The 23,328-nt window shown below is 42.7% G+C and overlaps 1 protein-coding gene across 1 annotated transcript in view; it reads right to left on the minus strand.

Moving 5' to 3' along the window:
* Window positions 1–8,802: 8,802 nt before the first annotated feature.
* Window positions 8,803–23,328, minus strand: part of CCDC178 (coiled-coil domain containing 178) — a 351,905-nt gene continuing 337,379 nt past the window's right edge. The window contains exons 19-20 of the mRNA XM_015426392.1: window positions 10,558–10,609; window positions 8,803–8,939 (exon numbers count right to left, since the gene is read on the minus strand). Coding sequence (XP_015281878.1) covers window positions 8,803–8,939; window positions 10,558–10,609 — 189 coding nt within the window. The remainder of the gene's footprint in view (window positions 8,940–10,557; window positions 10,610–23,328) is intronic.

A 23,328-nucleotide genomic window follows, 5' to 3' on the forward strand; every position in this document is an offset into this window, starting at 1 on the left:
CAATAATGAAGTGGACACAAGTATACCGGCCGATGTGAAATTTATTTGTTATCCTCATTATTATTACTGCAGACTAGATGCTTGTTTTTCTGGTTTTTTCTTTGCTAGGGCCACAAATGGTGTCTGTTTTTAGCAAGAATGATATTTACACTGCAAAACTCAATGATTCCATTAGCAACAACTCTGGAAGCTTGCATTTCATTTTGTGCACAGTGCATTCTTCTTGCGCTGTATGCTGCTGCTAATAGGGGCTCAGTAATGAGGCTATAGTTTTCTTTTAACTTTGATACACAGGCAATCCTGAGTAATGGTAAAAGAAAGCTGGCATGGTGCAGACTGCTGAAGCGCGTTGAGGGTTGAATTCCACTCTTTCAGATCGTTTCAGTCCACTGAGCTGTATTCCTTTTAATGTTTCACTATGCCATGAGTTTCCAAATTACAGGACATGTATCCTTGAATTATTATTTTTTTTGCTCTTCTGAAAGAGAACACTTTTTGAGAAAGCCAAACCAAGAATACTTTGCTGCATTAAAGATTTTTCATAAATAGCTGTGACTGAGATATGTTATATGTTGTGCATATTAATTTTAGTATTCCTTGTTATTATAGCACAGCGCCCCCCTTTTGGAGCCAGGCCTGGCATGCCTATATTGTTTGCTTCTTCTACATGCTGTCACTTCTTTTCAAGTCTGTTGCAAAGTCCTTATTTCAACTCTTTCTCTTACTCATCCTGTAAACAGTTAACAGTATGGGCGATTTCGCACTAGAGCTGCCTCGCGGCGCAGCCACCGTTTGCCCCGACACTATTTGTCAATTTCACACCTGAGGCTGCGGGGCTGCATTTGACCCGCGGCTTCGCCCGATTTCCTCCGCAGTTTCGTGATCCTCAAAAACCAGGATCATGAAAATGCTGAGGAAATCGGGCAAAACCGCGAGTCAAGATGCAGCCCCACAGCTTCGGGTGTGAAATTGACATATTTGTGTTGGGGCAAACGGCAGCTGCGCTGCGAGGCAGCTCTAGTGCGAAATCGCCCTTTATGTTAGCTTTGATTGCCTACTGACTGACCCTTGCATCAAGGGACTTCTTGACTCCAGTGCGAGGTTGCATGCCTGAATTTCTTAGAAAAACATCATGAAAAGGAGTTCTAGAGTTACAGGCCTAGTCTGGACAGGATGATACTCAGTTCAATGTATAGAGCAGAGCAAGGTGAGTCGAAGCTTCCTGCTCACCAGGTAGGTCTGTCATACATCTTATGCCATTTGCTGGTCTTGCATTGGCCGAATGTTCAAACGGGACCAAATCCAGAAACTCAGGTCATGCACTCAGTTTCCTAGATTTTATCAACGTATGCTGGATTTGGCATAGGGTTGCCAGCCTCCAAGATTTCATTACATTACAACTGATCTCCAGTCTACAGAGATCAGTTCCCATGGAGGAAATGGCTGCTTTGAAGGGGGGAGTCTATGACATTATTCCTCACTGAGGTCATAGAATCATAGAATCAAAGAATCACAGAGTTGGAAGGGGCCATACAGGCCATCTAGTCCAACCTCCTGCTCAATGCAGGATCAGCCTAGCCCTAGAGCATCCCTAAAAAGTGTTTGTCCAGCTGCTGCTTAAAGACTGCGGGGGGTCTCTGCTGCCAACAGGCAACAGGAACAGCTCCCTGCCCTCCTCTAAGTGACAGCCCTTCAAATACTTTAAGAGAGCAATCATGTCCCCCCTCAACCTCTTCTTCTCCAGACTGAACATTCCCAAGTCCCTCAGCCTTTCCTCATAGGGCTTGGTCTCCAGGCCCCAATCATCCTCATCACTCTCCTCTGTACCTGCTCCATTCTGTTCACATACTTTTTGAAGTGAGGCCTCCAGAACTCCACACAATATTCCATGTGCGGCCTGACCAATGCAGTATACAGTGAGACTATGATCAGTGTTCCCTCTAAGCTGAGTTAGTGTGAGCTAGCTCACAGTTTTTTAGCCTCCGGCTCACACATTTTTGTCTTAGCTCAGGAAGGATAGCTCCAGAGCAAACTAATTTATGCAGTAGTCAAATCACTCACTCAAAGCTTTGATGCCAGTAGCTCACCAAGTAGAATTTTTGCTCACAAGACTCCACAGCTTGACTATGACACCTTGTGCTTTGGATGTTATGCCTCTGTTGATACACCCCAATATTGCATTAGCCTTTTTTGTTGCTGCACCACACTGGCGGCTCATATTTAACTTTCGGTCTACCGATACCCCAAGATTTTGTTCACACACACTGCTACCAGAAGTATATCCCCCATCCAGTATGAGTGTTCCTCATTTTTGTTACCCAGATGGAGAACTTGGCACTTATCCTTGTTATATCGCATCTTGTTCACATCCGCCCACTTTTCCAGTGAGTTCTGCCTCTATCTTCTGTGTGTTCACTGCTCCTCCCAATTTGGTGTCATCTGCAGATTTAATGTAGCCCCTCCACACCCTCATCCAAATAATTTATAAAAATACTGAAAAGTACCAGGCCCAGAACTGAGACCTGTGGCACCCCACTGGACACTTCCCTCCATTCAGATGAAATGCCATTGACAACTACTCTTTGAATGCGATTCTCCAACCAGTTCCCTATCCACCTAACTATCCTAGAGTCTAGTCCACGGTCCTTTAGTTTACCCATCAGAACATCATGAGGAACCCTGTCAAAAGCTTTACTGAAATCCAGGTAAACAACATCAACAGCATTCTAGTGACTCAGTGAGCTTGTCACTTGATCAAAGAAGGAAAGGAGGTTGGTCTGACAAGACCTGTTGGGGACAAATCCATACTGAGTTCCCCAGATCATCAAGTTGTCCTTTAGATGCTCGCAGATCGATCCCTTTAAAATCTGCTCCAGTATCTTCTCTGGGACAGAGGTCAGACTGACTGGCCTGTAGTTTCCTGGGTCATTCCTCCTCCCTTTTTTGAAAATCGAGATGACATCTGCCCTCCTCCAGTCTTGTCCCTAATTTGGTCCCAGTTGAATGTTATGCTGATAAGTGGCCAGTTGGTGGCCCTGGATGGGGTCAGCGTACCAGGTGGGTGGGGATGTGTGTTACCCTCTTGCTGTCTCCCCTGCTTTCCACTATGCTTTGGGCGGGTGAGTTTGATCAGATCTGGCTGTGTCTGAAAGGGTTTGGATGTGTCTGAATGGATTCAAAATGAAGATTAGCTGCAAATCATAAAAATCTGAAATTAAGCATTTTACAACAACTTTCTGAATTCTTAGAAGCAAATAAAATAAATAAATAAATAGTTGTCACATCTTAGACATTTAAAAATAAGTATATGCTTATTGTATATACCTTTAAAAGTTTGTTTTATCCGAGTACTGATTCTATTTTTGTCAATGAAGACTGTGTTTTCTGTCTTTCATCTGTATATGAACAACAAACAGAAATTCTCACATGAAGAAATTGAAATTCTGCAGCTCTCATTCAAGGGCTCATTTTTTTAAAAAAAATATTTATTTGGTACTTTTCTATGCCACCTTTCCAGGGAACCTGCTTGAAAGGGGCTTACAAATAAAACATAATAAAATCGTTAAAGTTATTAATTAAAACCCAACATTAAAAACCTGGCCAGGGCATAAAATATATAGAGCAAACTAAAATTAATCATAAAGACTTCTCAGGCTGAAAGGAGACTGATGTTAAAAGAGCAACCCCTTAATTGAAAGCCCGGGTAAAAGAGCAGAGTGTGGGCTCCAAGGGCTTTCCACAGGTAAAAAAGCACTGTGTCTGGTCACCACCTGCCTCAGCTCTGCAGACAGGGACACAGAGAGCAGGGCGTGTGCAGAGGATCTTCACTGGCAGGCTGGGCAGTACTGAAGAAAGTAGTCCCTCAACTACCCCAGCCCCAAGTCATTTAGGCCTTGAAAGGTAAGAGCCAGTCAGTGCAGATTTTTCAGTTCTGGGATGATATGATTCCTGTATCCCACCCCTGACAGTAGTCTGGAGGCTGCATTTTGAACCAGTTGAAGTGTCTGGATAGTTTTTGAAAACAGCCCCATGTACAGTGCATTACAGTTAACTTGGATGTGATCAGACTATAGATCACCATGGACAGATCATTCACTTGCCCTTCCTAAAAAGTCATAAATGACAACACCTATCTACAACACCTATGTGCAGTAACCCTCAGGCTAAGGCCCAAAGGACAAGAACCCTTTGGTTCATGGCCAAGGGTTTGTGCCTCTGTGGCCACTGTGTGTGACAGGATGTTGGTCTAGAATGGACCATTGGTCTGGGTCCAGCAGGGATATTATGTTCTGGTGTTTTTAAATACCCGTGAAGCAAAAGGTTAACAGAGGAAGCTAGCATTTCCTCCTAGACAGAATATGAAATTATTGAATCAAAGCTAATTAATAGATCAGACAAAGCCTGGAAAGGAAGGGGGTTGGGTACCAGATTTAATGGGTCTCCTGCCCCCAGATCTATTTAAAATTAGGCCCAGGCTTCATGAAGTGCAGGCCTGAACCAAAATGGATCTTTTGGGAGATCCCTCCAGCTTTCCCTTTTTCAAATTTACTGTACCACATAGTCATGGGAAGCAAATACTTCATTGGGGCTTCTGTTAGGCCTTAAATGCTGCTGTGAGCATGCATGGAAACAATAAGCCGGCCTCTCACTACAGTTACTGGCTCTGGGATAGGAAATTTTTGGGGTGGAGACTAAGGAGGGTGGGGTTTAGGGAGGGGAGGGATCTCAACAGGGTATAATGTCATAGACCCCACCCTCAAAAGCAGCCATTTTCTCCAGGGCAACTGATCTCTGAAATCTGGAGATCAGTGGGAATTCTGGGAGATCTCCAGGCCCCACCTGTAAGCTGGCAATCCTTCCTTCTGTGCTGCAGACCTGCTTATCCATGTCTGCTCAGTAGCATGGAATGAGGGAAATGTGCATGTGTGTTTTCATCCAGGTGTGTTTGGGCAAAGTGACATTATAGTGAGGAGGGCTTAGTCCTCACTGGACCTAAATTTAGTCCTAGATTATGTTGAAGATGGAGGATGTTCAGCAATATAATTTGAATCTCATAAATTTCCAAGGTCGACTGGAAAGGAGCTTCCCTAGTTTGTTTGGAGAGATGGTTGTTATTACACCACAAACAGTAATCATCCAACATTTGATGTCACACAAGTGGTCAGCCATAGTAGTTTCAGCATGTCTGTGCATGTTTGGTTCATGTGCTATAGTTCTGTTATTAAGATTTATTCCTTTCTCTTTTATAGTTATATAAGTCTTTAAGGCAGGGGTGGCCAAACTGTGGCTCCGGAGCCACATGCGGCTCTTTCACACATATGGTGTGGCTCCCGGCAGGGTGGCTGGGGAAGCGAAGGGGAGGCATGCCTTCCCGATCGGTCTTCCCTTCCCCAGCCAGTGTTCCCTTCCCTGGGTAGGCTTGAGGTGGGGGGGGGACAGAGAAAGAAAGCAACTTTAAATGTGTTCTCAAAGCCCTCCTCCAGTCTACAATTATCATTGGACAAGTAAATATCAGTATCAATATCTATTTTTACTCCTTTTGTTTTTTTTATTTTTGGCAGTCTCATTTAATGTTAATAAAAAGCAAATTGGCACATTTCCCCATAAAATGTGTGTGTAATATCTGTTCATGTCATGTGGCTCTCAAACATCTGACGTTTATTCTATGTGGCTCTTATGGTAAGCAAGTTTGGCCACCCCGCTTTAAGGTGTCGAAATCATGTCTGTTTTATTTTCCACGTACTTTCTTTTGAAAATAATTTTGTTTATATGCTTAAGCAATTGACTTATGCAAAAAAAAAATTGTCACAAAACCCTTTCAGAGCATTTCCCAGCATTTATTGCAGGGGAGAAGAGTAAAAAAGGGCTGAAGCAGTGAGAACCAAAGCACATTAGCACATGAAGTTAAGCCAAGGCACTCAAGGGACCAGAATCTAGGACACAGCTTTGCCTTACCTTACATTGCAACATGATGACAGACACAAGGTCAACCCTGAAGGGACAATGAGAAGAAAAGTCAGTGACCAAAATCCAATAAGTAAAAAAGAAGAAGAATGCACATGCCCATGGCTATGGGAATGGGTGTTTCACCCAGCATCAAGGACATTTCAACCTGAACTGCATTCCTACCACAGAAAATATCTGTCAGGGAAAGAACATCTGGACACTGCCTACCCATCAATGCACATACACCTGTAAACTAACCAACAAGAAAGCCAGTTGTCATCTGTCACTTTTTATGTTAGGAAGTGTCAGCAGAGAGATGCCTAACAAATCATGGGCTTCTGGTTCTGCCCTTGAAAGGCACACAACTTAGTGAACCATTAACTGGTTAAATATGTGGACTATTTTTGATGGTCTGTCACATGATATAGCAAGAGTAATTTCAGTAGAGGCAAAGTGTGCCTAGGGCAATGTGAGGCACAAAATAAGGATGTGAGAACTGAGGATTAGTTGCCACTTTCCCTCCATTGGCAGCATGACTTTTTGAGATACTTCTTGAGAATTGCAGCAGTCCCTTTCTTTCAGAAACATTATAATCACACGGTGTTCATTGTAGATTCAGGTGGGGTAGCTGTGTTGGTCTGAAGAAGCAGAACAAAGTTTGAGTCCAGTGGCACCTTTACAACCAACGAAGTTTTATTCAAGGTATAAGCTTTTGTGTGCAAGCACACTTCCTCAGATACAGTGGAACAGAACAGAAGCTCCTCAGCCATTACTTATAGGGGGTGAGGTGGGGGTTATTGTCAGGAAGGGCCATTTAGAGTCAAGTTGCACAAGTACTGGGAGATTATAGCTGAGATTGGATGTAAGAAAGATCTGTGAATGGCAGTAAATCAGCATACAAATACAAGAGTTAACATACCTATGTGGGAACAAGGTTTGAGTCCAGTGGAACCCACAAGACAAATAAAATTCAGTTCAGGGTACAAGCAAGAACTGAGAGACTTGGTATGCACAGTCCTTCAGAGTCATTGAAACAAATTTCCTCAGATATTGCATATAGGTAGCGGGGTTAGTTGCCATGAAGACCTAATTACAGTCAAGTTGCCTCAGTAACTGAGCAATAAATACAGCTTAGTTTGGAATAACACATTAGGCAAGATATGTAAACAGCAGTAAGTTGCTATACAGATAATAAAGGAGTTAACAACCAATGTGGGAACTAAGTTTGAGTCCAGTGGCACTTTTAAGACCAAAGAAATCTTTCTGGAATGGGAGATTTTTAACTAGGGATGTGCATAATGTTTTTTTTTTAAAAAAAAAAACAGATTTGATTTCATTAAATTACCTACTATTTTAGTTATTCAGTGCATTTTAGAAAACACACTTCCTTCAGGGATTGTACTCCTCGCCCACGGGATCTTTTCTGCCAAAGTTCAGACAGATAGGAAAAAGCATTCCCATTTACAGGCAATACAATTTCCCCCTGCCTGAAAGAGTTCTGAGAGAATTGTGACTGGCCCAAGGTCACCCCACAGGCTTCATGTGGAAGAGTGAGGAATCAAACCTAGTTCTCCAGATCAGAGTCTACTGCTCTTAACCACCACACCACAATGGCTCTCTGTTAGTTTCTTAGGGTTGGGAGAAGGTGGAACATAGAACCAAAGAATCTGAGGACCTGTCTGATAAGATGGAAAAGTGAACTGAAGAAATGTCTGATAAGATGGAAAAGATAAGATGGAAATTATGTAGTAGATAATGATGTTCCCCTAAATTTAGGGATTGTTCTAAATGCAAATTTTCCAGCTGTATACCTTTATCAACTTATAGCTCCAAATTTGTGCAGAGCCATCTCCTTGGCCAGATTGAATGTTCTTCCTTCTGCTCTTCTCTCTGGCAGATTCCAGGGGATCCCCCAGCAGGTGCTGTCCTTGTATGAAGGACTGTTGAAACTGTCCCCCATGTCCTCCTTCAATGTCCCTTTTATTTGGTGCCCCGCCAGGATCTTTTGTACCCTATATTAGCTCAATTCCCAGAGATTCCTGACGATTTTAAGGTTCTGTTTTTACTTGATAATCCAGATACGGAAATAACAGAAATAGTAGCAAGGTTTCTTCTTAGTGCTATGGCTATACGTTCTGATAAGTAACCACTAGGTTTTTCTGTTTTTATGCTGTTTTCCTCGAAGACATTTCTGTGGTCATGTGGCCGGCATGACTAAACACCAAGGCGCACAGAATGCTGTTACCTTCCCACCGAAGTGGTACCTATTTATCTACTTGCAATTTCTTGCTTTCAAACTGCTAGGTTGGCAGGAGCTGGAACTAGAGACGGGAGCTCACTCCGTCATGCGGCACCCGGGTCTTGAACTGCTGAACTACTGACCTTCCACAGCCTGCAGTTCAGCGTTTTAACCACTTGAGCCACCGCAGCTCCTCATTGTATAACATCTTAGAACACCATCTTGGTTTACGATTTGGAGTAAGTAAGTATTAGAGCACCGAAAGTCTATTTTTAAGGATTTTATTTAATTATAGTATGTTTATTATTGTATTTTATACTGTTTTTATTGTTATAATCTGGCATTTATGCCTCTGTTAGCTGCCCTGAGCCTTCAGGGAGGGCGGGATATAAATCCAAATAAATAAATAAATAAATAAATGCATATACATATGCCAATAAAGGCTTATCAAAGTCAAAGATAGTGAAGTTTATTTTGCAGTTGTTAATCACCCATAATCATTGTGTAGGTGAGAATGCCTAGACTAGCTGAAGTTGACAAAACAGGTGGGTTTTTTTGGTTTTTTTTAGTTACTTTGTTCTCATGAGACCAGTTTGAGTAACTCCAGACAATGGTGATTACAAATAACTCATGAGTTGTGGCTCATTGAAGACAATAGTGGCATGCTTAGCATCTCTGCTCTCTGATTTATGTTCAGTTAGCACTCTCTGCTGATTGGCTTTCTTGTCAAACCATGTCTGCTGTTCCCGCTGTCCTAATACCAACAAGTACAGGAAAACATGATGTTACCATTATTACCACTAGGACAACTGGGTTGGAAGCCACTAAATATATTCCCAATTGTTTTGTCATTCTCACATCACAATGCCTCATGTTGGCAAGTTTTCTGTGACATTAGATGGTTCCCCACATGATAAGTACAAATCTAAAGGACTATATCCACAGCTGCACTCTACAGAGAATAAGCAGTTAAGCAATAGCATAATGCCCAACAACACATGTTGACAGCACTAAATGTCTTACTGGTTTTATACTTTGCAAGCATTTTATTCCTGGAAAAAATTACATTCAGAGCTGCTTAAATTTAGAAATGGTGTGTGCTACTAATAGTAAATCTGCTGGGATTTAGAATGACACAGATGTTCAATCACACAGAAAAATACTTTCTGCAGGATTGCTGTCAGTACCTGGACCATGGGAAAACATGGCATGGAAACAAATGGTTCTCAAACATTTTGAAGTTGGACCCACTTCTACATTTGGGTTGCGGTCACACGTGCCAGAAAAAACGGGGGCGGGGGAATCGAGGCTATTTCTTCTGGAGGAATTTGACCCACAATTGCACAATCACACCTCCCTTTGAAGGTGCAGGCACAGTCCGTCAGTGTGTGATCAGACACAACTGCTGGTGAGTCGGGGGGGGGGGGGTGGGCCATTTCCACCCTGTAGGGCACTTCCCAGATGTTGTTGTCTGATTGCGTCCTTTAAATCCCCCCAGCATTCACACCTACTTCGGGTCTAATTGTGCATGTGATCGCAGCCTTGCTGTACTTTTTTGTGACCTACTTGCCAAATAATTTCATGCTTCTCCCCCCAGACATAAAATGCAGGAATCTTACATAATTTAATAGTGGACACAGTTATATATTTTTTTAAATTAGTATGTATACATATACAGCATCCCTGAGCAACAAGCTGCATTTCATGGCCACTTCACACATTATGCAGAGGCATACCCAAATATGCTACTGAGCCTTCCAGAACGTCTTTTCAGAGTTCACCCTGGGCTTTTACACATGTTTTCCCTCCATCAGTTCTGGACCTGTACTGCTTCAGTTTATCCCCTGATCTATGCATGCATTTTTGTGCCTTTAGATTTTGCTTCAGTTTTCTGTTATCCCCCAGGATTTTTCTGGCTCCTTTAAAACCACTTTTTACCCCAGTCTTTTTCTGGAAGTTGATCTTGGCTGCAGTCAGACGTGCCATTTGGTGTGGAGGGGAAGTGAGCCTATCTTGCCAGTGGAAATTGACACAGCGTTGCATGAGCACACGTCCTTTGTACCTGCGGGCTCAGCCCGTCACTGCCTGATCAGATAGCACATTCGCGCGAGTGGGGTTTTGTTTTGCCTTTTGTTTACCATGCACATAAACGATGAATTGCACCTCCACACTGAGAGTTCCCCATGGGATATGTGGTTATACACATACTGCTAAACGAGGGGGGGGGGGAAATGGCACTGACTTGTGAAAGAAACCCTGCCCAAACTGGTTCCAATGCTTGTAGATCCACTCCCAAGAAAATCAGGAGCAAGTCAAGCATGCAGAAGAGACTCCTGTTCCTGTTCCTCCTCCTTCCTGACCTTATGACCTACCTGTGAGAGTTGCAATCCACTTTGGAGTTCCAGACCCATCATAGCTTGAGAACTATTAATGGAAAAATATCATATCCAGTTTTCATACAACACATACAAAATCAATTACAATTGAAACTAATTTTAAAAAATCTTTTTAAAAAGTACTGTTCAGAATACTGAACAAAAAGGAAGAACAGGAAAAAAGAAATATTCCAAGCATATCTCATTGAAAAGCAAATGATGGAACACTGCACGGGCAATAGATTTCCTTTTACAATTGTCAGCCAGATTTTGTCTTCCAAATAGAAGGCCTTCCTATTTCAACAGCATCCCGTTTATTCCTTATATGTTTCTATCAGTCACCATAAGGTCTTTCTTTCTTTTTTTCCCCCAACAGTGGACATTTCTGAATTCCAGGAAACAGAAGGCAGGCCCTGATTTTTTTCACTATTGTTCTATGCCATCTATGCTTTCTAGATAGAAGCATATTTAATTATTGTCCTTCTTACAGGAATTTTTAATTAATTGCTTTGAAATGACATCTCTCTTTACACAAAAGGGGCCAGATTTGATAGTAACTTTAATCATAGGATTGTCCAATAACTTTATTGACAAGAGAACAAATCAGATTTTATTGGGCATAAGTAAAAAAACCCCAAACAATAGTTCTACTTACATTTTGTTAATTTTGATGTTAGCAGTAATTTCTGCTATGATAGTTATTGAAATATAACATCCACTCAAACTCAGTTTGAAATATTACCTTATAATGTGAAAAAAGAAGCCAAGGAGTAAAACATTAAATCAGTGATGGGCAATCACTCTTCTGTCTGTATTACAATTTGGCATCAAATTACAAGCAGTAATCTCAAGATAAGAAAAATGTTGAGGACTAGGAATCAGCATGAAACAAAATTTGTGAATAATTTGGCCCTGTTCGTTGTTTGGGAACCAAAGTCCATGACAGGTCCATGGCCACAGACTTCCACAAAATTTTAAGGCAGTTTGTGGGGCTCATGACAGTTCCTGGCAAGAACAGAAAGCCGCAAAAACAGCTGAGTGGCCAGGAGGGCTCCCTGCCATTCTGCTGTTTGGGGCCTTCTTATTCAGTCCTTTTAAAGTTTAAAGGGACTGCACAAGAAACCTGGGAAATGGGGAGCAGCCTGTCCAGGGTCAGGAGCTGCTTCAACAGGGGAGCCCCCCATCCATTGCCTAGCAATCCAGGAGAGCCTGGGCACTCACCCACCCTCCCCCGTCACCTGAAGATGCCCCCTGGACCTTCCATCAGGAATTCACCCAGGAGGTCAGTGGAGGAGGAGACTGGCAGCAGAGAAGGGGTGGCAATCTGAGGTGGTTGGCAGAGGAGATGGCTGTGGCAAGCCACACAGCAGTAGCAGGGCTGCATCCACAGGATGCAGCAGCAGTACAGCAGCCGAACCCACCCCTGGAGCCCAGGGTGGTGGCGGGGGAGGTGGGGCTGGCAGGGAAGGAGGCCCCTCTAGCCTAAAGACCATGTGGGTCGGGTATCTTTCAGCAGCGGCAAAGCCGGGCCCAGCAGGAAAAAGCCTGGAAGAAGAAGAAGAAGAAGAAGAGTTGGATTTATATCCTGCCCTTCACTTGGAGTCTCAGAGCAGCTTACAATCTCCTTTGTTACCTCCCCAGAGGTACCTGTGCTAAACTCCCTCTCTCTGAAAAACTCAGAGGGACCCGGCAGTCTGAGAGGCAGTAAGACCAGGGTCCCACACCTCACATTGGTCTGGCATAGGCAGGCAACAGGGTGCTAGAAGAGACTCCATTTTGAACCAGCCAACCTAGATCAGGAGGAACCAAGTCCTGTAGAAGGAGCACGTACACAGGACCTCATGATCAGCCAATAATGAACAAAGATCTTCATCAATGTACTAATCCTTAAATCCCATCTTCTCTGACATGGGCACTAATCTGGGTAAACCGAACTGTCTCCTCAAAGTAATTTCCAGAGTCTAGCACCCTTTCGCCAACTAACATCGAGCCAATGGCGTGTAGAAAGACAAACACTGGTGAAACCAAGCATCCTGCACATCCTCAATTTTAATCTAGCTACCCACCCCTGGCTCTCCAAACCACATTTAAACTGGCAATCTTTACCTCAATTTTTGTACAGCCCTTGAGGCGCCCATAAGAGTGTATCCTCAGACTCTGTCTGAGCCTTTTACATGAACTGCTAGTTGGCCATGTCCTCCTCCTTCCATGAGGATTCCAGACTCCAGGATCAGGTGAATATTACCCTAATCTAAAACCAACCCCCTTCTTGTCACTATTGATCACCTCTCTGTTTCCTAGCTCTGTGTGCGTTGATCTGTTGTTATTATTTTTGCATGAGTGAGTAGTGTGGGCTTTGCATTTATTTACAATAAAAACTCTGTTTATCCAATCAAAAAGGCTCTTCCTTCCACTGGTATCTCTCGCAATTTGACCCTTGTATACATAGAGTATAAAGAACCCTTGTACACGTGTACTGCCCCAGGCAATCCGTGTAACACCTTCCCTTTCTCTTCCCACAACATCCTGTGAGGTAGGTGGGGCTGAGAGAGCTTTGAGAGAACTCTGACTGACCCAGGGTCACCTAGCTGGCTGTATGTGGAGGAGTGGAGAATCAAACCCAGGTCTCCAGATTAGAGTCTTCCACTCTTAACCACTATACCAAACAGGGGATGCCCAACCCATGCAGTCCCCAGTCTGAAGGGGCCTCCTTCCCTGCTTAACAGGGATGGGCACAAACCAGTTCATGAACATAAGTTCATGATGAATTTTGTCCAGTTCATGGTTTGTGAACCAAAGTCCATGAACTGAAGAGCCATCCCAAACTTCTATGAATTTTAAGGCAGTTTGTGGTGGTTTGTGAAGAGCAGAAAGCAGGGTGTTAAATGGCTCCATTTAACACCCTACTTTCTCCTCCCCAGTGCTTTTTATGGGGAACAGAAAATAGGGGTTTAAACAGCTCGGAGCCATTTAACCCCCTGCTTTCTACTCCCTACCATTTTTCATGGGCAGAAAGCAGAATTTAAATGTCTCCAAGCAGTGGGGAGCAGAAAGCAAGGGACATGAACCACTATGAAATGCAGTTTGTACTCATCCCTAATGCTGAGTACACATATAAAACTGGACTTATATTTAGGCAATAACATATTATCCAAGCTGTGAAATGGTCAACAGCATACATTTCGTGGAATATTCACTTATGATTCTTCTGTCTTTGTTAGTGTAAAAATAAGAAAATGCATTGTAATGCTCAGCAACACTTGGCTTCCTGAATAAGGGCAGCTCAATCACTGATTACATATAATAATGACTTTCACAACACTTCAGGATAACCCAGAAAATTAGATGGAAGTAGGTGAGGATAATAGGCACATTAAATTAAGTGGCAAGTAGAGGTTTCAATATTTTATTCCTTTTTAAAAAGTGGAAGGCAAGTAAAGACTTCTCACCCTACGTGTTCCATGCAGCAACCATGTATATAGCTTGTGCAATGCTGCTAATACAGCTGGGGCACTAGAAGAATTGTTAAATGTATTTTAAATATAGGAGATAAATAGATTAACAGCACAGATCCACTCAACATGCCACTTGTGGGAATCAGAATACTTGCTAAAAGAATTGTAGGTAGCAAGATGGCTGAAGATGGTATAGCAGTGTTGCCGGTGGAGGACACATTCATGTGGTTTGGTCTCATAGTTGTCTCCGACCATTTATTAGAGAAAAAAATCATCCAATGAGCAACTATGCCTATTTCCAATCTCCTTAACGTCTCCATCTTTTGGTTGTTTGAATTAATCCTGAAGCTGGTCTGCTAAGGGACTGTTCACCCTCGTTGTGTCCTATCAAGCCTGGACTCTCCCTAGAAGCTAAAATGACTAAACTGAGACTATTGTACTTTGGTCACATTATGAGAAGACAAGAGTCACTGGAAAAGACAATAGTGCTGGAAAGGCTGAAGGCAGCAGGAAAAGAGGAAGACCCAAGAAGAGCTGCGTTGACTCAGTAAAGGAAGCCACGGCCCTCAGTTTGCAAGACCTGGGCAAGGCTGTTAATGACAGGACATTTTGGAGGCCATTAACTGATAGGGTCACCATAAGTTGAAAGCAACTTGAGGGCACTTAACACACACAGTATGCTTTGCAAAACCTCTATATGTGTGATAGATCCCCCTCGTCCTAAAAAACCCACAAAACCTGTCTAAATTACTTCCTCTGGAACAGAAACATTCAGGCCTAGAATATTGCATCTACTGATTCTACTAGAGCCCACAGCCAGCTCTCAAAATGTCTCTGTGACGCTCTAAGGAAGGCATTCTGTCGAAATTAACTGGTTGGCTGGCTTGGCTGCTGGGGCACATCAGCTCTGCAGACAGCTGCAAAAACATGCCCCGGTTTTCAAAATAGCTGTTGGCAATGTCCACTCCCTCCAGCCTTTTGTGGGCTGAAGGATGGGTATGCATGTGCTTTCTGAACATAAGACAAAAATGCATTCACTATCAAAACATTTGCCTGGGTAATATCTTGTAAGTAGAAATAACTCCTAAGGATAAACTATTGCAAGATACTTGTAATCCAAATAGAGAATTTTGTAAACAACTATAGAAATATCAAGTGAGGCTAGAAACGAAGTGTCTTGTTTTGGTTAATGTCAGTTGGAATTACCAGCCTCCAGGTGAGGCCTGGAGATCTCCCAGGAATACATGTGATCTCCAGACTGCAGGAATCAGTTCCTTTGGGTGGTAGACTTCATGGCATTATACCCTGCTGGGGCCCCTCTTCTCCCAAACATCACCCTCCCCACAGTCCATCCCCAAGTCTCCAGGAATTTCCAACCAGGAGTTGTTAACCCTAATGTCAGTGGTACCTCACACTTACTGAATTTCTGGCATAGACCTGTCTTCTATGTGGGGATAAACCCATGTGTATATTTGTCATATGGGATGAATGCATATGTGTATTTTGCAGACTGTACATGCTACGGAAAGGAAAGGCCTCCTGCTGTGTGTACAAAGGTTCGGACAGGCACATGACTTCATCACATGAGGCAGACTAAGGGTAGGTTATGAGCTATTTCCTAAAAGAAAGGTATATCCATGTAGGAAAAATTGTCATATGTAAAGTACAGTAGTTGCTAGCAGCAGACTTCCTTAGAAATGCAAAATACTATCCAATTGTTCATATGAATTTTGCAAATAAAAACAACACAGGAATTGCCCTCCATGTGCAGTTTAATGTTGGTCTCCAACTCCTTTTACCCATTTTGGTGATTAACAGCATCTTGGGGAGAATTTCATGATTTTCAGAAGGCTAGGAAGATGTGATCTAGGTGCTGCTGCACTATGAATCTTTTAAAAGCAGCCTAAGAAATATTTAAGACCTTAGTGTAGGAAGAACAGCTCTCCCAGGCATAATTTTTGGTGCTGGTTGCAGCAGGGAGCGTATGCTGTGAGGAAAGTATTATTTTTCTAAATGGAAGGTGTCAGATGGTCACGCAATGTGACTGCATGTTCGAGATCACTGCCTCCCATCTGCAATTTGTGACGTGTGAAAGATTCTGCCCAAATGTGCTCACCAACTGGAAATCCTCAGCAGTTTTTTTTTCTTATCAGGAGAGACCAAGATAACCAATGGTTTACAGATCAGGGATCCTATCAAATTAATATCACTCTAGGATAAAATCTGTTTTAAATACAACTACTAAACTCCAGCAAAGTTAACTAGTACATTCAAGTCCATCCGTCTGATTAGAAAACCCTGTGAAACAAGGAGATTTTATGTTACCAACATTTATATTCCTCTCTTTTTGAAGCAGATTTAATAATAAAAGGTGCAGTCTTTCCCAGCATTAATTAGTGCTATCTAATTCCAATAGCTGCTATGTTTATTAAAGGCATTATTATATTTGGGTTGGCTTTCTCTGCACATTTTTATTCTGTATCCCAATACCATTGTTTCCTTTCTGCCCGTATTTAGTCAGCTGCATTTATTTTAATGCAATTGATCTAGAGAGGCAAAGTATAGGATGTCTGTACCTTAATAGGGCCCACTCTAACAGGGCAACTACTCAAGTGAGTTGATGGTATGGATGGTATGGGATGCCATCCTGAGGTTTTCACTTCAATAGAAGCTGGATTGCTCACCAGTCGGCTTTCTTTTCTTTTCTTTTTTTTCTTTTCTTTTCTTTTAACTTAGCAATCTGTTTAGGGCCATTCCACACATCATGTTTTGGGGGATACATCCAAGATGTTTTATGCATGCACTTTAAAATGACATGTGAAGAGAACAAACATACAACACATGTATTACAGCTCTATTCACCCCAAACAGTGAGAACGTAGCACAGAAAAATGTATGCCCCCCCCCCCAGCATGTTTGCTTCCATGTGGTCCCACAGGCTGTAGGCAACAGAAGCAGAAGTGGAAGGGAGCAGAGTGTGTATTTCCTCTCTGCTTGTGCCATCCAGCTCAATTGGAACTGGGAAGCCTTAAGGGCAATAACGGGCTATCCATACCTATCACCTCCTCTCCAATGGTGCTCCTGCTGATTTTGGGCCCCTGTCAAAAGAAATCAACCCTGACTGTTCCCTGGAAGGCCAGATAATGAAACTGAAGCTCAAATACTTTGGCCACCAAATGAGAAGGGAGCACTCACTGGAGAAGACCCTGATGATGGGAAAGACTGAAGGTCAAAGAAGATGGGGATGGCAAAGGATGAGATGGTTAGACAGTGTCATCGATGCAACAAACATGAAATTGAGCAAACTTCAGAGGACAGCGGAAGACAGGAAGGCCTGGCGGGATCTGGTCCATGGGGTCACAAAGAGTCGGACCCGACTGTGCGACTGAACAACAACAACAACAACTGATTTGGTGGTGAACTTGCCCTGTGTGTTTCACAAAGGCAAACTATTGACTACAGTTGTCTTTTGAGTTTACAGTTGTTGAAAAAGGATTGATGCTCTGTAATATGTGAAGGAGCCCTCATCTTGCATCTCTGGGATTATTCACTGGAAAGAAAGGAAGTATTCTTTGTAATTTTGAGTTCTGGCAGTATGAATCAGAGAGACGCTGGGGAAATTGGTAGGTTTGGGCAGAAAGTAGGACCTATTCTGCAGATTGCAGAAAATTAATAGGAAATAATTTGGGTCCATTGTTGTTTAGCAGGCACAGATTCTTTCTTGAATTTCAGAGTAAATTCTGCCTCCTCCCCATCTAAAAAGTCATAGGTTTTTACTGGTACCTATTATCTTTTGTGGGATGTGGGTCAAAAAGATGAGTTTATACAACTCTTATCAGTTTTGGGAGTCACTGGGATTATTTTGACCAATTGTTGTATTAGGAAACCTCAGTATTAAAGAAATAAAATATATTCCAATCTCTTTGATACTTTTGAACTCACTTATTAATTGTAAAACATGAGATTTTCTCACTGATCCATAGCCCATTCAGAATTTAGCTTTAGACTTCTGGTTCCACTGATTTTCTTCAACTGACATGAGCATTCATTTGGTTTATATCTTAAATGCACATTTTGCAATGATAAGTAAAGCTTAGTACCCCCCCCCCCAGGCTACTGTTGAATCTACTGAATGTTGATGGAAGGGAGGCCTCCAAGGAAGACTGCAGAGGAAGGCAATGGCAAACCACCTCTCCTTAATCACTTGCCTTGAAAACCCTCTGGGGTCCCCGTAAGTCAGCAATGACCTGATGGCACTTTACACACAGACACACACACAATGCAGTCACTGGCACCAATCTTGGCTGCGGTACCTCCTTAATGTCAGAAATTGCATTGGTGCCAAATTGTCTGTTTCTTTAGCCTCCTACACCAACCGGTCACACAGTTGCAATGTAAAGGTATTTTCTGCATTTGAGATTGACCCCCCGTCACATATTCACAGCCACCTGTAATGGTATGCCTGTATGGTATGTATAACCATGAATATCACTACAATACTGACTTGGATCCCATGGAAGATTTCCTTGGATGTAAGGGGAATGATTTTTATGGTTTCTCCCAACCCACTGCAGACCTCCAATTCCCCTCTGCTGTTCCTGGGTGAAGAGAAGCATTTCAGGGGTTATTTTGGGCTGCAGTGGGAGGGGGGAATCAGGGAAGTCCCACTTTACACATGGAAATATCTTCTGTCTGGTGGATCCAAGCCTACAGGTAACTGTGCACGTACTCTTATTTGCACATACGTTTTCACATACACCAATGGAAATACCATTCTGTCTGCAGATCTGCTGTTTAGCTACTAGAAAAGCAACAGAATCCAAACTGTTCTGGTCTTCTGTGTTAGCACTACATGAATGTGGCTCTCATCTGTCTCAGTGTGTGTTTGGGGGTAGGGCAGTGTTTTAAGAAATGAGTGGTGCTTCCTTACTTCTCACGGTATATTAATATCTCCACTTGCAGCTATATTAGAAACCTATTATTGCCATTAAGTGAATATGTGAACAGGTGCACTCTACTTGACATATATGTGATTGTGGGAATGCCATCCATGTTGCTCACCTGGATTTCAGTAAAGCTTTTGACAGGGTTCCCTGTGATGTTCTGATGGGTAAATTGGAGGACTGCAGACTGGACTCTAGGATAGTTAGATGGGTAGTGAACTGGTTGGAACATTGCACCAAAGAGCAGTTGTCAATGGCATTTCATCTGTGTCAGGCTGTTGCTGGCCCCCAGTGGGGACTCTGCCCTCTGCCATGGCTCTGGGGGTAAAAAGGGGGCTGCTCGGGTCTCAGAACGCAGGTGAGGGGCCTTGACCAGCCGACAGCAGGCATCCTCTGAAGTCTGACTCTTTCCACTCTCTCTCAACCAACATCAGTTTGTCCTCCCCTGATCTCCTGCCTCCTTGACCCCAGCTTCTTTGCCACCTTTTATGCCTCCCAGCCCTGCTTCCCCACCCCTTTCCCTCTCCCCAGTGGTCCCTCTACATGTCATTTAATCCAGGTCCCTCTCCCATTGGGCAAGGGCATCTGTTCCCTTAAGCCCTTTTCCCTGCCTCCCATCTGTTCATCTTGGGATCGGGTCAGCGTCCTCTCCTGGCTCCTGCTTGCCACGGGGCTCAGACCTGCACCAAGATCAGCGCCTCTCCCACCTTCCTGTCATCCTGCTGGTGGAGCTTGTGGTCCCGTGGCTTGGCTTAACCTACTGCTGGGATGCAGCCAGCACCCACCAGCTCCCTCTCTCTCCAGGGACCCGGCTCCTCCCCCCGCAGTCCAGTGGGGTGCTACAGGGTACATTTTAATATTTTTATAAATTATCTGGATGAAGGGGTGGAGGGACTACTCACTAAATTTGCAGATGACACCAAAGTGAGTGGAGTAGTGAACACCCTGGAAGATAGAGATAGAATTCAACGAGCTCTGAACACACTGGGAAAGTGTGCGGATATGAACAATATGCAATTCAACAAGAATAAGTGCAGATTTCTACATCTGGGTAACAAAAATGAGAAGCACACATACAGAATGGGGGATACACTTCCAGGTAGCAGTGTATGTGAAAAACAACTTGGGGTATGGGTGGACTGTAAGCTAAATATGAGCAGTCAGTGTGATGCAGTAGCAAAAAAGGCTAATGCGGTCTTGGGGTGTATCAACAGAAGCATAACATCCAGATCATAAGATGTCATAGTTCCACTGAACACCACATTGGTCAGGCCGCACAAGGAGTACTGTGTGCAGTTCTGAAGACCTCACTTCAAAAAAGATGTGGACAGAATGGAACAGAAGCAGAAGAGAGCCATGAGGATGATCAGGGGCCTGGAGACCAAGCCCTGTGAGGAAAGGCTGAGGGACTTGGGAATGTTCAGTCTGGAGAAGAGGAGGTTGAGAGGGGACATGATTGCTCTCTTTAAGTATTTGAAGGGCTATCACTTAGAGGTGGGCAGGGAGCTGTTCCTGTTGTCAGCAGAGGATAGGACTTGCAATAATGGGTTTAAATTAAGGGTGGGAAGGTAATGGCTAGATATTAGGAAACTTTTTTTTACAGTAAGAGTAGTTCAGCAGTGAAATCAGCTGCCTAGGGAAGTAGTGAGCTCCCCCTCACTGGCAGTCTTCAAGCAATGGCTTGACAAACACTTGTCAGGGATGCATTGAACAGGACTTTGGATTAGATGGCTCGAATGACCCAGTTCTATGATTTTATGCTTCTAACATACCCTGAAAATCTTGTTGGTCTCTAAGGTGCTGCTAAACTCACATCTGTCATACTGCAGACCAATATGGCTACCCTCTGAAAAAATATGAACATATAACATTGGCCAGACAGACTACTGGCCCACCAAACTCAGTAGTCTGATTGGTTATGAATCTGCAGGGTCAGAGGCTGAAAAAGGCTTCTCTGCTACCCAAATTCCTTTTGTTGGAAATGGCAGGGATTAGACCTGGAACCTTCTGCATGCAAGGCCAATGTGTGCAAGGCCAAGACATACCCCTCCCTTAAAAAATGTCAAGTGTTTTTGACAACATGCTTTTTATTATTATTTAACATTGTCACTGATGTATTAACAGCGCACGTACAAAGAACTAGCAGTTCTGGACATTTGATAACAAGGATTGCCTTTCTTCCTGAGGTAACAGTGTGAAGTAAAAGTGTTTTGGGTTTTTTTCTAAATGCCCCATTAAGAATTAGCACAGGGAAACCAACATCTCAGGATCTCAACACAAAGCTTTCCCTTACCTGTAAAACATCTTGGTTCTAGTAATAGTTACTGCTGTCAGTATTCTGTTTTCTATCTAGAGACCCGGATCCCTTTAGATTGTTTAAAAGGCATGGGCTGCATCTTTTCACGAGTGAGTAATATTTATGCCTTTTGTTTTTCACAATGGCATATACTTAGCCTCCAGTGACATATAAGGAATTTGCAGTATAATTTATTGGAAAGATGATCAGGCATATTGATGGATAGTTACAGAGAAGACAGCCACAGTCACAATCTCATGCAAGGTGAGAAAATGGCAGTTCTTTGCCCATTTGGAAGAGTGTGGCACAAGGGTAGCAAAAAATGACAAATGCAGGGAAATAAGGAAGTTTCAATAATAATGTAGAACTGGGGTTTGTAAAGGGCAGTACATTTTCTGCTTAATTGATTATATAATAACTGTAAAGTAAAAACATGTGAAAATGGGCTGGTTATTTCTAAAAAGAATGTATTAAAAGCAAGCAGCTTCTCAAAAGGCGATTATTTGTTGTCTTCCTTCTTACATAATACTGCGGAGCCAAAGAGTGAAGAGAGACCAAAGCATCCACCAAATGTTGCATGAAGCTCTTAGGAGGGGATTTTGAAAGAAGAGTTTGCATTGTTCAGAAAATCACTCAAGCAGAGTGAGGGTGGAATTCCATCTGTTCAGTTCAGTTCAGTTCAGCGAACTGGGTCACTTTTAATGGTTCACTAAATTATGACTAACTAAAAATTACAGTTAATGTGCTTTAAAAATCTTGAGCTGCATGACAAGATCACCTTATTGCTTGTTCTCTCTTGCCCTTGAGTTTATCACCTCAGAAAAGGTGGGGGGAGGGAGAGAGAATGTAGATTGAACAGTTAAAAGTGGGAATTCCTTTGTGTAGTAACAGTTGGATTCTAGGATCTCATGAGAAGCTCATGATGTCATCATGTTTTAGTTGTCCTCCTGCAGAATGATATACTGACTCCTCTTTGACTTTCTAAGAAGCCAGTTTCATATTCCAGTAATAACCAGGGGATGCATAAGGTACTGATTTCATTGAATTTCCATTAGGAAGGACTCAATGAGTTGGTTATTTGGCTGCACCAAGGCAGGTAGATGAGTTAGTTCATGGTCTGTCTGAAATAATGCTACCTGTTGGTTACGATAAAGAAGCCAGGTCAAGGACCAGAGCTTCTTGCCACAAAGAAAGTATCATGAAGGTGAGAAGGGAGCTCTGAGTACTGCAACGTTTCTCGATGCTCTGTCACAACTAAGTAACTCCTATGTCCCACTTTTAGGATGGCCAACTAGAATAGGAAGATACATCTTTCCAAATACATCTGCATCTGCAGAAGTAGTGGAACTTTCAAGAAAAGTAATTTATCCTCTGATGTCTTTAAGCAGTGAATTCATTGTTAATAAAAATTAAAAGTGACAAAATAGCCTTTATTATGACCACCACCACCCCAATGTTATCAAACAGTGTGTATAGTTTCTGTGTCATTTTAGTTGGTCTAAGCAAAAGGCTTTACATAGCTGTTGCTATTAGAAGATAATCCTCTTTGGATGGATAAAGGTGCTGCTTCTGATAGTTTAATGAAAGCAAGTGTATTATTCTAATACCAATTTTAGATCAGGAGGGGAGCATTTTACTCATGTTGATTTCAATTTACATTATATTGGGAAATGATAAAGAACCAAATGGTTCCCCCCCCCAAGACATGTCATATATGGACAATCATTATTATATCATATCATTATGGTATAATCAGTCTCCTAGGTTCTGTTTTGAGATCATAAAGTATGGAGGGATGTGCTGTTTTATTTTTTTACAATACTTGCTTTCAAATACTAATCCCTTTTGCCATTCCTAGTCTGAAAGCAGCAATGTCCAAGATAATCTAATTAATTTTCCAAGAAGGGCTTTCCAATCTATTTCTTTGCTGTATGTTGCATCCCAAGATGATGGTCTCTTTGTATGTCCCAAACAATGTGTTACGTTTCAGTTCATCTTTGGTCTATTGCCTCATACCCAGTTCATTGCATGCGGGAGTGCACAGGAGTGGGGGGGCGGGGGCGGGAACATGCAA

The sequence above is a fragment of the Gekko japonicus genome, unplaced genomic scaffold (assembly GCF_001447785.1).
Source record: "Gekko japonicus isolate JY-2015 unplaced genomic scaffold, Gekko_japonicus_V1.1 scaffold802, whole genome shotgun sequence".
NCBI classification, from domain to species: Eukaryota; Metazoa; Chordata; class Lepidosauria; order Squamata; family Gekkonidae; genus Gekko; species Gekko japonicus.